The following is a 14,692-nucleotide window of genomic DNA, read 5'->3' on the forward strand; positions in this document are numbered from 1 at the left end:
AAAAAGGGTGTTGACAGTGGCACATTAAGAGATCAGAATGTGCCTTTGTTCTTCCATTAGCACATTCTGATCTCTTAATGTGGCAATATCAGCACCCTTCATAGTAACTTATATGAACAACGTCTGATGCATTTACTTATAAGAAACAATAATGAAATTTGAGACAGATGATTCACACATGATTGTAAGTAATAGCTTCATAGAATGTGAAGGCGACTAAAAGAGGTGTCTTTAATGTGGATGGTGAAAGTCAGTCTTAGATTATATAAAATTGGTCTCTTTCTTCATACATCGGAATAAAGCTTTAAAACCTGATTCTGAGTATCTCCTGGTGGGGACTGGGTTGTCCCACAACGGTCGCCATCATCATTCTCAGACTCAGAAGTTTATGTTTCATGAGTTACTCAAAAACACGATTATTTCGCTGAAGACAACTCATTATATAATGATACTGAGAATCAATGATGAAAACACTGATTAATCATCCCCAGTGCATTTCCCGGGTTCAAACACCTCTGGTTACCATCCAAGACCCATATTTTGTTTCAACAAAATGCAATCGGCATGAAAAATGCCTCCACAATCGAGCAACTTAACTGAGAACACAGACCCTGGGATTTCAAGATGAAACCCCTTCATCTCTTACATGACTTATCAAAGTCCGTAATATATTTCTCCATGGATGACCACCTATTTCCTGAAATCTATCAAAGGTTAACAATGCTTCCAACAACTCATCTTTTTTATACGACTTATCCAAAACAGTGATGGAATATCCAATCAGTTTTCAGCATCTAAATCATCCTCAACGAATTCCGAAAAAACTTTCCTCATAACCTTGTATTTTGCTGTTAATGATGAAGCCAAAGCCTATCCAGCCTCTTTCAGGGGAAGGAAGTGACCCGTGTCCACATCTCAGATTCACTGTTCCATTCCTGATATTGTTCTCCCTCCGAGAAAATCCGTGGATAATTAAAGCCTGTCCTTCTGCCATTCTGTAACTAAAATGTCAGCAGCAATGTACTTCTTCTCAGAGAGAGAGAATAAAACTTCTTACACACGAACAAAGCACCAAAGTTTAGTGTTGATCCTCTGCTACCACGTTATTCAAAATAGTAAGAAGTCTTACAACACCAATTTAAAGTCCAACAGGTTTGTTTCGAATCATTTCATCAGGTGTCTCGCCTGATGAAGGAGCTGCGCTCCGAAAGCTAGTGATTTGAAACAAACCTGTTGGACTTTAACCTGGTGTTGCAAGACTTCTTACTGTGCTCACCCCAGTCCAACAGCGGCATCTCCACATCATTCAAAATAGTGTCTGCAGAGGAAGAATCGGTCTAAAGCTGAGTTGTACCTTGAACAGGTTTATTTCCAAAACAACAAAGGAAACGCAGATACTCTCCCAGTTCTTCACCCCCACCCTTATTCCATTCCACCCTATCCCCTCCAACGCCCAGTTCTCCTCCCCTGAAGATGCTGACTCCCGGGTTAAGGTTCACCCTCACCTAATGTCACCCAGGTGTCTAAATCTTTCCACCTGAAGCTAACAAACTGTTTTGTCAAGGAACGGCACAAACCAATCCAGTGACTATCCGCACGTGCTTTGTGTCAGTTGGGTCACCGCGCCCTGCCCCCTTTTCATCCCAGTTCCAGGAGTTTGGAGACTGGGCTCTGGAGGAAGAATGGCGGCCGCAGCTCCCACAATCCCCCGCGCTGGGGAAATCGCTTTATCCGCCGCGCGGGCAGGCGGCCCAGGACTGCGCATGTCCAAGGGAGAGGAGAAACTGCGCATGTACATTGGAGTGCCCACCTCCTGACCTTCATACTCAGATTTGGACCAATGCGAGGAGGTTACACCGGAAGGACTCTGCACCTCTAGCCAATCAGAATGCGGGTTTTGTGTGAATGAAGAGTGAGAACAAAGACAGAAACGTCCTCCTGTCTCCAACCTAGAACATAACATAGAACCTACAGTGCAGAAGGAGGCCTCTGTGAGTAACACTTTCTTTTCTCCTTCTTTCCATTTATTTTCTCATTCTGACCTTGAACTGGTCACTTGCAGCAACTGAAGTGAGTCCAGGGAGGGTGCAGACTCTGGAAAGGTTGGCCCAGGTCTCTCTCTTTTTTATTTTTAAAACATTTTCTGAAGGCATTTATGATTATATAACAGTAATTACAAATATAAACATAACTCAGTAAATACCCCCCCCCCCCACCCCACAACTGTACCCAGCCAACAGACACAGTTCCCCAGCTCACCCTCCTCCTACGCTCACTGATCTTGCCGAAACTAAACTACCTCCCTCTACCCCCTTCCCCCCCTTATTATATCTGCAAACAGTTTAATTTTCCTCAAAGAAGTCGATAAACGGCTGCTACCTCTGGATGAACCCCAACGTTGATCCTCTTTGGGCGAACTTGACTTTCTCAAGCCTGAGAAACCCGGCTATGTCATTAACCCATACCCCCGATTTCGGGGACTCCGAGTCCCTCCGTGCCAGTAAGATCCGTCTCTGGGCTACCAAGGAGACAACGGCCAAAATGTCAGCCTCTCACGTCCCCTTGACTCCCAGGTCTTCTGACACTCCAAAAATCGCCACCTCTGCACCCGGTGCCATCCTTGTCTTTAAAACCATGGACATGACATCAGCAAATCCTCGCCAATATCCCCTAAGCTTCGGACATGCCCAAAACATGTGGACATGGTTTGCTGGCCCTCCCGCACACCGCCCACACCTGTCCACCACGCCTTCAAAAACTTGCTCATCCAGGCAACAGTCGTGTGTGCCCGGTGGACCACCTTAAATTATATCAGGCTGAGCCTGGCACATGATGAGGACGTTTTGACTCTACTCAAAGCATCCTCCCAAAGACCCGCCTGTAGTTCCTTATCCAGCTCTTCTTCTCGCTTGCGCTTTACTTCCCCTGTCTGGCGTCCCTCCCACGCCATAAGTTCTTTATAAATTTCTGAGACCATCCCCTCCCCCATCCTCGTTTTTGAAACTGCCTTATCCTGTATCCACTGGGTCGGTAGAAGCGGAAAGGAACCTGCCTCCGGTACGATGTCCTTCACCTGCAAATAATGAAACCTATTCCCTCCTGGGAGTTCAAACTCCTCCTCCAAACAAGAAAAGCTCCCACCAATAAACAGGTCCCCCCGCCTCTCAATCTGTGCTCTCTGCCACCTCTGAAACCCCCCATCCAACCTCCCCGGCACAAACCGTTGGTTCCCACAAATTGGAGCCCACATCCTCTCTCTATCTCTTAAAGACATTGACATTCTTTGCTCTCTCAGCTTGACACATTTATTTGTCTGACTAAAAGGATGGTCTCTTTCCTAATGTTCACAATTAAAGGGCTGCTTTCCCCAGGAGATGGCTGATATTTGAGGGGGCAGTAAATTAATATCGGATAGAGAAATGTCTACTGTTGTTATATGGCACAGATTAGATATATTATTGATGGTTCAGTAATAAAATATATTTGTTATTATTTCTAGTTTTGTAATATAGTTGTGCATCTATGTCATATTTTTCCAGTCAGAGTGATTGTAGCACAGAAGGCGTCCATTCATTAATTCGAAACCATACCGAATCTGTTGAGCAAACTAGTCAGTACAATTACCCGTCTATATCCATGTTCCCCTGCAAGTTTAGTTCCTAAATGGGCCCATGCTATTCCATTTTGAAATTAATAATCATCGCAGCTTCCACCAACCTCATAGGCAGTAAATTAGAAGTTCTGAAAAATTGCCTCTGAATAAAGTTCTTCCCGCACCCCCCATTTCTAATCAAGCAATACAGTTCAGCGGCACAGTTACACAGCTACTCACAGCACCAGAGACATAGGTTCAATTCCGGCTCCAATTTCCGGGTGCTCTAATTTCCTCCTACAGTCCAATGGTGTGCAGTTAGATGGATTGGCCATGCTAAATTGTCGCGTAGTGTCTAAAGATGTCCAGGTTAGGTAAATTGACCATGATCAATGCACAGGGTTACGGGGATATGGCAGGGAGTGAGCCTAGGTAGAGTGCTTTTTCTAAGGGCCGGTGCAGACCCAATGGACTGAATAGTCTCCTTGTGCACTGCAAGAAACATTACCCAAATTCTGTAGTCCAGTCAAATGGACAAATATCTCTGGCAGCTGCCAAAAGATTTTGAGATTCCCTTTTCCAGGACAGGTTGCAAAGTGCATGGATCTGTTGATCAGCTGATTCAGCATCTTCAGGAGAATTGGGAGTATGGATATTAGTTACAACAGAGTGAGAATGGAGTCAGAGTGTGTGGGGTGGAGATTTACAGCTTTGAGGGAATGAGAGAGGAAAGAATGTTCCATAGAAACTGGAATTGTCTGTTCTGAATTTCTGTCCTGTACCGACACTGAGATGATCTTTGTAAACACATTTAACAGGATATTAGAAGATGAGGATTTACACACAGAAATCTCAAACCAAATATCACATCAAACCAAACATCACATCAAGATCTGACAGTCACTCAATTCATCAGGACCTGAATATCATCGGCCTTTGAATCTATAAGGAGAAATGTTTTTCTGTTCCGTCAGATTCAGATTTTAAACATCAGTGTGACTGAAAATGCACCGAGATACACACACTCAATAAGAATGTTCCAAAGCACTGACTTTTAACCAGTTACACAGCCTGAAAAAACATTGCATCATTCACAGCGGGGAGAGACCGTATCCGTGCTCTGTGTGGGGACGAGACTTTAAGAGACACAAGGACGCCAGCAGCATGGAGAAGCCATGGAAATGTGGGGACTGTGGGAAGAGATTCAGATCCCCATCTGTGCTGGAAACTCACCAACGCATTCACACTGGGGAGAGGCCATTCACCTGCTCTGTGTGTGGGAAGGGATTCAGTCAGTCATCCACCCTGCAGACACACCAGCGAGTTCACACCAGGGAAAGGCCTTTCTCCTGCTCCATGTGTGGACACCGATTCACTCATTTATCCACCTTGCAGGCACACAGGCGAGTTCACACCGGTGAGAGGCCATTCATCTGCTCTATGTGTGGAAAGGGATTCACTCAGTTATCCAGCCTGCTGAGACACAATGTCACTCACACCAATGAAAGGCCCTTTAAATGCTCTGACTGCGGGAGTGGCTTCAAAAGCTCTCGGGAGCTGATGACCCACCAGGGCATTCACACTGAGGAGAGACCGTTCAGCTGCTCTTACTGCACAAAGAGGTTTCGAAAGTCATCCACACTACGGACACACCAGCAAATTCACACCGGGGAAAGACCGTTTACCTGCTCTGAGTGTGGGAAGGGATTCACTAAGTCACCCGATCTGCTGATACACCAGCGAGTTCACACAGGGGAGAAACCATTTACCTGCTCTGAGTGTGGGAAGGGATTCAGTTCTGCAACCCAACTGATGAGACACCAGCGAGTTCACACCAGGGAGAGGCCATTCATCTGCACTGGGTGTGGGAGGGGATTCGCTCATTTACCCAACCTGTTGAGACACAATGTCACCCACACCAATGAGAGACCCTTTAAATGCTCGGACTGTGGGAGCAGCTTCAAAACCTCTTCGGTACTGATGGAACATCAGCGCACTCACACCGGGGAGAGACCATTCATCTGCTCTGTTTGTGGGAAGGGATTCACTCGGTCATCCTATCTGTTGAAACACCAGCAAGTTCACAAGTGATGACAGGGGTTGGATTCTGCTGTTATTGCTGCTGTTAATCACATCCAGGACTGAACCATGTTCATTTTGACACTTGGTGAAGTGGGAGGGTCGGAGGATTTATTTCTGCTGGACTGGCCGTTCTCATGACTTTGCTTCCAGTGGGCTGATGCTCTTTGAAACTGGGAGTATTTGGAAACCAAAGGTAGTTTTAAGGGATTTATATTTGTATGGATAAACATTAGAAAAAAGTTAGTTTTCGGTAGGTGTTTTGTGCCTCGAAGGGAGCTGTAGTTAGACGTTAAAGGCGGTCTACGTGGGGATTAGCTTCAATCCTAGGATACGATTGTGTTTAGATAGCTCCGCATAAAGAAAAGATAGTTGCTGAGCAACTAGAGAGGCCCTGAAAGATGGCGAACAGCTTTCTTTTGTTCTTTAGTTTATAGCTGAAAGCTAGCAGCAGTTGCAGGCAGTTGGAGTCAGGTCACGGAGCAGGGAACAGCTCCCAACTCTGCTCGAAGCTGGAGAGAGAAACCAACTCTCTCAGCTTTGCTATAAGAAAAGCTGGACATTGGAGTAATGTGCAGGAAAGAAGATTCAGAGGAAACTCGGGGATAGCTGGGTCTGAAAACCTGGAAAGAGAATAGGATTCTGTTCAGGGACACCAGACAAAGCTGAGAAGGAATTGGTTAGTGAAAATACAAGACAAACGTTTCCTAAAAAAATCCTCACTGTTAAAATGTGTTAATATCGTCTATGAACAACTTGTAAAGTATTAGTTGGATATCAGAATTTGTGTAACAGTGAAAGTCAGTGAAAGCAGTGAAATCATAAATGGGTTGGTCCACAATCCTGGCACAGATTTCCTGCTAAAAATTGGAGTCAAAAGGGCCCTTGGAAAAGTTGGACTGGATTTTGGAATGTGGATCACTAAGTAAAGGTATTCTTATAAGGGAATATTTTTAAAAGTATTTTGGGAATGGAGTTTGGAAACTCTCATATGACAATCATCTGGGGCGATTCTAAGGAGAAATCCGGAAACACTAACTTTGTGCCAATGAGACCATTGGGGCTTCAAATGTATTTTGTCATCCACGTGAGTCTTAAAACTTGTGTGTATTGGTGAAGCGGAAGGAGGTGTAAAGGAGGATTGTATTATAATCCATTTTTATGTTTAATTTTTTTCTTATTGATAAAACTAATCAGTAGCCCCGTGACTCTGTTTCATTTAAAAAAGTTAAAGTCTTTTGAGCCAGGGTTCCATTATGGGATCTTCCTGTTCCGTTATAACGTCAACTGGGATCGGAACAGGAGTGAAATTTTCTACTGAAATGGAAACATGGAAAATAGGAGCAGGAGGAGGCCATTCGGCCCTTCAAGCATTCTCTACCATTCATTCTGATCATGGCTGATCATCCAACTCAGTAACCTGTTCCTGCTTTCCCCCCCGTGTCCTTTGATCCTTTCAACCCCAAGATTTCTATCTAACTCCTTCTTGAAAACATACAATGCTTTGGCCATAACTGCTTCCTGTGGTAGCAAATTTCACAGACACACTGCTCTCTGGGTGAAGAACTTTCTCCTAATCTCAGTCCTCAGTGGTTTCTCCTAATCTCAGTCCCTGTATCCTCCTGGACACTAAATAGTGTTTTTCCCCAACTACAGACAGATCGAAAATAAATTCAGAAAGAACTGGAAAAACGCAGCAGGTCTGGCAGCATCTGTGGGGAGAGAAACAGTTGACGTTTCACGTCCAATGTAACTTACTTCAGAACTAAAGAGAGGGAGAAATGTGCTGGGTTTGATGCTGGTGAGAAAGGGTCAGGTAGAACAAAAGGGAATGTCAGGGATTGGTTAGAGGGTGGGTGAGATTAAAAGACAAAAATGTCCTGTTACAAAAGGCAAAGGGAGAGGTACTGGTTGCAGTAAAGAAACAAAGCATTGGGGTGGAACGGTGACACAGTGGTTAGTTCAGCTGCCCACGGCGCTGAGGTCCCAGGTTTGATCCTGGCCCCGGGTCACTGTCCGTGTGGAGTTTGCACATTCGCCCCATGTCTATGTGGGTTTCAGCTCCACAACCTAAAGATATGCAGGTAGATGGATTGGCCACGCTAAATTGCCCCTTAATTGGAAAAAAATAATTGAAGACTCTAAAGAAATTTAAAAAAAGAAATAAAGCATTGGTCCAGAGTAAGCGTTAATGGCAGAATAAAGGACAGCTCTGTCTGGAAGCAAAAAACATGTAAACAAGATGCAGACTGGCACTCAGTAAAAAAACAAATCAAAATGGTGGAGAGAGTTCAGGGTCTGAAGTTGTTGAACTCAATGTTGAGTCCAGAAGGCTGTAAAGTGCCTCATCGGAAGATGAGGGGCTGTTCGTCCAGCTTGTGTTGGGCTTCTCTGGAACATTGCAGCAGGCCGAGGACAGAAATGTGAGCCTGAGAGCAAGGTGGTGAATTCTTCTGGCAGCAAGCGGAGGGTCAGGGTCATGCTTGTGGACTGATGAGAGGTGTTCCACAAAGAGGGCAGGGAACAGGCTACAGATGAATTAAAGATAAACCATTTGTGTCCAGAATATTGTGAATATCCTTTTACTCTGGTTGTCTTTGATCCTCAAGTCATTTTCTGTTTTTTTTAACCATGTTATGCTTCATTAATAAACATTTATCATAACAACATTTGATTTTTCATGATTAGATTGATGTCGTTCAGGGAAAGTGGGTGAGAGGGGTTGACAGGCTCTTTAACAGAAAGTGAGTCCCTCTGAGGTAATTGGCAAAGGAGCCAGAGGGGGGAATGAGATTTTATTTTATTTATTGACACAGCGAATTGTTCTGACATGTCTGAAAGCAGATTCAGTTGGATCTTTCCAAATGGTAAATACTTGTAAGGGAAGAATCTGCAGGGTTCTGGGGAAAGAGCAGAGTATTTGGAGGAATGGGAGAGTCCTCTCAAAGAGATAGCGGGGACCCGGTGGGCTGAATGGTCTCCTCCCGCAAGCTGTGAATCTGAGCCTCCTGCTTTTGTGCAGGTTAAAAGGGACAGATTTCATTGCAGCCTCTTCCCTGTATATGTATTTACAGAGACAGGTTTCTCTTTAGCTCTGAGTGACCGATATAACAATTGGTTGGAGGCCCATTTCCCAGTCAGTCCTCCAGCACTTTCCTGTCTCTCTATTAGTGTGACGTCCATGGCATTTTCCCAACTGCGCACAGGCCCCGTTATTCTCAGCTAAATTCAGCCTCAGCTCTATTGCCTGGCTGTCATTGACATGAGCAATAGAGACAGAAAGGTGCCCGAGGCTCAAATGGGAAGTCAGAACTTGTGGCTCTAAACCAACACTTAAACATTTGTCAGTCAAATCCACGTTATTTATATTGGGGTGTTTATTATTAGATTTAGGCACTGGAGACAATGGGTGGGGGGTTTTAAAGGGTAACTTTCCATTTCTAACTTTGTATTGTCTCGAGTGTCAGCCGTGGTTCAGTGGGCAGCTCTCTCACCTCTGAGTCAGAAGGTTGTGGATTCAAAACCCAGTCCAAGGACTTGAGGACAAAAATCACATCCAACATTCCTCGTCCCAGCACTGAGGGAGTGCTGCACTGTCAGAACAGCCTTCTTTCAAATAAGATGTGAAACTGAGGTCCTGTCTGCCCCTCTCAGGTAGGTGTAAAAGTTCCCACAGCCACTATTTTGAAGAAGAACAGGGGTGTTATCCCCGGTGTCCTGGTCAATATTTATCCCTCAATCAACATCACTAAAAACAGATCATCTGCTCATTATCACATTGCTGTGTGTGGGATCTTGCTGTGTGTAAATTGGCTGCTACTTTTCCTACATTGTAACAGTGACTACACTTCAAAAGTACTTCATTGGCTGTAAAGCACTTTGGGACGTCCTGTGGTTGTGAAAGGTGCTATAGAAATGCAAGTTTTTAAATTGAAGATTTATCATAGATTATCATAGAATTTACAGTGCAGGAGGAGGCCATTCAGCCCATCGAGTCTGCACCGGCGCTTGGAAAGAGCACCCTACCCAAGGTCAACACCTCCACCCTATCCCCATAACCCAGTAACCCCACCCAACACTAAGGGCAATTTTGGACACTAAGGGCAATTTATCATGGCCAATCCACCTAACCTGCACATCTTTGGACTGTGGGAGGAAACCGGAGCACCCGGAGGAAACCCACGCACACACGGGGAGGATGTGCAGACTCCACACAGACAGTGACCCAAGCCGCAATCGAACCTGGGACCCTGGAGCTGTGAAGCAATTGTGCTATCCACAATGCTACTGTGCTGCACCAGTGTTTTCTGAACTTGTTATTTGGAACTTTATTGATTTCAGCCACCCCCAACTTACCATTTAAGAAATTCACTTTGGTTCAGACAAGGCAATTAAGGAAAAGGCAGAATTCTCTTGATGTTAAATTAAAAAAGTTTATTCAAAGAAACTTTCAGACATTGACTTTTACAACTTCATGCGGGTGATCAGTCTGTAGAAGCGAAACCCTCTCTGGCTCCTTTGACAGTAATTTCCTTGGAACTCAGCCTCAAGAATCTTCAGTACTTGGCAGCAAGGAAGACCTTCAGAACCTCTGCTTTTATCCCCAAAGTGACCATTACTTCACGTCAGAGTTGGGCCTGTTGTAACATGAGCATGTTGTAACATGTGGGGCAGCACGGTAGCACAAGTGGATAGCACTGTGGCTTCACAGCACCAGGGTCCCAGGTTTGATTTCCCGCTGGGTCACTGTCTGTGCGGAGTCTGCACGTTCTCCCCGTGTCTGCGTGGGTTTCCTCCGGGTGCTCCGGTTTCCTCCCACAGTCCAAAGTCGTGCAGGTTAGGTGGATTGGCCATGATAAATTGCCCTTCGTGTCCAAAAAAAAGGTTAGGAAGGGTTATTGGGTTACGGGGTTAGGGTGGAAGTGAGGACTTAAGTGGGTCGGTGCAGACTCGATGGGCCGAATGGCCTCCTTCTGCACTGTATATTCTATGTTCTATGACAATTGGTCAATTTGGTCACTGGATCAATTTATTTGGATCCTCAATTACTGACACCACCTTTCATTATCTCAGACAGGAATACAATAGAACTGTTTCATACGACCCCTTTATCTAATTCTATACATTCCCTTATTCAAACAGTTTCAAATGTTGAGGCTAATCAGAGTTTGAAGGTCTCTCTTGCCAGTACATTTATCCTCATTGCACATTCTTTACAAGCACAGCAATTAAGCTTTTACATTTTTACAGCAAATAAAACTGAGTCTCTTACTGTAACTACTGATCCATTATTGATTATTTAATTGGAACTCAATTAATGCTCATTACTTAATCAGTCATCTGTTACTGACTGGTAGCTAATTAATACAGTAATCTTTAATTAATATATTTGGTTAATACAATATTCACTAGTTGAAAATGACAGTTTTGTGAAAGACAATACCTTTCTTTCTTACTAACCTAGATTGGATTGAACATTGAGTCTTCGACTTGAGCCAGACATTGGCAATATATGATCTTCTGTAACTTTACAAAATTCTGGAACAATTTGTTACTGGAAACAATTTTGCCTCACTCAGCTTTGGTTTGGAACAGAATGAATTTTTAAAATAAAGGTCCAGTCACGTTTTAGAGTTTAACATGGTTTCCTTAACCTTGTTACTCATAACAGTGAAGATGGACGAGTGATTGATTTTTAAAACAAAATATTATCAATGAGGCATACCCAGAATTTCCGACATTATAATAATATAATCGCTTATTGTCACAATAGGCTTCAATGAAGTTGCTGTGAAAAGCCCCTAGTCGCCACATTCCAGCGCCTATTAGGGGAGGACATTACAACAGTGACTACACTTCAAAAGTACTTCAAAGGCTGTAAAAAGCTTTAGGAGATTGTGTTCATGAAAGTTGGTATAGAAATAGATACAGAATCCCTTGAGTGCAAAAGGAGGCCATTCAGCCCATTGAGTCAGCACCGACTCTTCCAAAGAGCACTCCACCCATATCCACTCACCCGTAACCCCATAACCTAACTTGCACATCTCTGGACACGGAGGGGGGGGCAATTTATCAGGGCCAATCACCCTAACCCATACATCTTAGGACTGGGAGGCAACCAGAGCACTCGGAGGAAACCCACACAGACACGGGGAGAATGTACAAACCACACACAGACAGTAACCAAGGCCAGAATTGAACATGGGTCCCTGGTGCTGTGAGGCAACAGTGCTAACTACTATACCACTGTGCCGCTCAAATAAATGTAATTTATTTTTAGAACTAGTTTCCAAACTTGGATATATCACACTCGGTCCACTCACGAAGATCACTCATAAAGACTGAGACTTGATTTTATGTAACAATCATGTCTTTCACTGCATTTCAAATACCCTGTGAAAATCCAAACACAGTATCTCGTGAAGGTATTTGAAATGAAATGAAATGAAAATCGCTTACTGTCACAAGTAGGCTTCAATGAAGTTACTGTGAAAAGCCCCTAGTCGCCACATTCCGGCGCCTGTTTGGGGAGGCTGGTACGGGAATTGAACCGTGCTGCTGGCCTGCCTTGGTCTGCTTTAAAAGCCAGCGATTTAGCCCAGTGTGCTAAACCAGCCCCTTTGCTATTTGATTTAAAACAGAATGACTTGTTGTGATTTGGGATTCATTGCCTGACAATGGTGCAGGAAGTAAATACTGCTGTAACTTTCAAAAGGGAACTGGACAGATTCTGCAGGAAAATAAACTTGCAGGGTGATGGGACCAATCAGATTGTTCATTCAAAGAACTAGCATGGGAATGGTGGGCTTAATGGCCTCCTGCTTTGCCCTTTGATTCTCGTTCACATTTGAAGAAAATCTTAGACTTGAACCAGAGATTGGCAGTATTTGGGAAATACCTGAAACCCACTTCCGAGGAGGGGGGTAGAAGCGGAGATGATGAAATGTTTCCAAAAGAAAATGGGATGGGCTTTTGAGGGAAAGAAACCAACAGGGATACGGGGATAGAACAGGGCAATCATTTGATCTACAGAGATCTACAAGTTGTGAATCTTTGGAATTCTCTACCCCAGAGGGCTGTTGGAGCTCAGTCATTGAGTGTGTTTAAAACAGAGACTGACAGATTTCTAAACACCAATAACACAAAGGGATATGGGGATAGTGTGCGGGAAAAGCATTGAAGTGGATGATCAGCCATGAATGGTGGAGCAGGCTCGACGGGCTGAATGGCCAACTCCTGATTCTATGTTCCAATGATACAAAGATGCGAGAAACACCCAGATAAATTAGACAAAAGAACCCTGTAACCACCATAACCCATCTTCATGGCAACGTGGCTGCTTTGGGAACTAAATATCTTCCAACGTGCAAACACCTTTTCATTCTGTGCTCCTCGTCAAACTTGGAACCAGGTAATCGCAACTAACCTCAAAAATGGTCAGCCCACTGGAGGCAGAGGTGTTAGACCGGCCAGTCCAGCAGAAAGAAACCCTCCAATCATCACCATTCACCAGATGTCAGAATGAACAAAATGCAGTCCTGGATGTCAGTGAGAGCAGAAACAATAACAACGGAGCCAACATCTGTAATTTATTGTGAACTTGTTGGAGTCACAACAGGTGTGATGAATCACATAACCCCTCCCCACATTGAGAGCAGATGAATGGTCTCTCCCCAGAGATAACCCGCTGGTGTCTCCGGATCATTGAATGCTCAGAGCAGGTGAATGGCTTCTTCCAGGTGTGAACTCACGAGGGTTCCTGGAGGGAGTATCGATATCTGAATCCCTTCTCTCATTAAATGCAGGTTAATGCCTTCTCCCCTGTATGAACTCTCTGATGTCTCTGCAGGTGGGATAACCGAGTGAATCTCTTCTCACACTGAGAGCAGCTGAACGGCTTCTCCCCAGTGTGAACTCGCTGGTGTCTCCGCAGGCTCGATGAAGTAGTGAATCCCTTCTCACACTGAGAGCAGGTGAACGGCCTCTTCCCAGTGTGAACTCGCTGGTGTGACTGCAGGGCGGATAGCTGAGCGAATCCCTTCTCACACTGAGAGCATATGAATGGCCTCTCCCCAGTGTGAACTCGCTGGTGTGTCCGCAGGTCAGATGATTGACTGAATCCCTTCTCACAATGAGAGCAGGTGAACGGCTTCTCCCCAGTATGTACTAGCTGGTGAATCTGCAGACTCCTTAAAGTAGTGAATCCCTTCTCACACTCAGAGCAGATGAACGGCCTCACCCCAGTGTGAACCCGCTGGTGTTTCCGCAGGTCGGATGATTGAGTGAATCCCTTCCCACACACATAGCAGATGAACGGCCTCTCCCCGGTGTGAACACGCTGGTGTGTCCGTAGGTGGGATGATTGAGTGAATCCCTTCTCACACTCAGAGCAGATGAACGGCCTCTCCCCAGTGTGAACTCGCTGGTGTTTCTGCAGGGCGGATAACTGAATGAATCCCTTCCCACACACAGAGCAGGTGAACGGCCTCTCCCCAGTGTGACTGCGCCGATGAGCTTCCAGTGCAGATGGAACCCTGAATCCCTTCCCACAGTCCCCACATTTCCACCGTTTCTCCAGGGTGGGGTGCCCTCGTGTCTCTCCAGATTTGACAATCAGTTGAAGCCACGTCCACACACACAACACGTGTACGGTCTTTCCAGACTGTGAATGGTGTGATTTTTTTTTGGTCTGTGTAACTGGTTCAAACTCTTTCCACGGTCAGTGCTCTGGAACACTCTCACTCGGGTGTGTGTGTCTCGGGGCTTTTCCAGTCACACTGATCTTTTGAAGCGGACAGAAAAGACAAACATTTCTCCTTCTAGATTCTAAGTCCGGTGATATTCAGTTACAAGGAATTGAGAGACTCAGTCAGATTGAGACGTGATGTTTGAGATTTCAGTCTGTAATTCCTCCTCTTCTAATATCCTGTAAAAACAATTTACAAAAGTTACTTTTCTTCTCCTCATTTTGGAGAAGGTATCCTGAGGGTAACGACAGTCTGGCCGTGGGGTTAATCCTCC

General features: G+C 44.9%; 1 protein-coding gene across 1 annotated transcript; it reads left to right on the plus strand.

Moving 5' to 3' along the window:
* The first annotated feature begins 1,900 nt into the window (after window positions 1-1,900).
* LOC140420672 (uncharacterized) lies at window positions 1,901-8,451 on the plus strand. The gene is made up of 2 exons (XM_072504673.1): window positions 1,901-1,991; window positions 4,411-8,451. Exon 2 carries the CDS (start codon window positions 4,757-4,759, stop codon window positions 5,681-5,683), a length of 927 nt encoding a protein of 308 aa, XP_072360774.1. The 5' UTR covers window positions 1,901-1,991; window positions 4,411-4,756; the 3' UTR covers window positions 5,684-8,451.
* The last annotated feature ends 6,241 nt before the right edge of the window (window positions 8,452-14,692 follow it).

Source organism: Scyliorhinus torazame, chromosome 5 (assembly GCF_047496885.1).
Source record: "Scyliorhinus torazame isolate Kashiwa2021f chromosome 5, sScyTor2.1, whole genome shotgun sequence".
Lineage (NCBI taxonomy): Eukaryota > Metazoa > Chordata > Chondrichthyes > Carcharhiniformes > Scyliorhinidae > Scyliorhinus > Scyliorhinus torazame.

What these genes read in the sequence shown, in the direction of transcription:
- LOC140420672 (XM_072504673.1), top strand. Translation starts at nt 4,757, where the DNA reads ATGGAGAAGCCATGGAAATGTGGGGACTGTGGGAAGAGATTCAGATCC.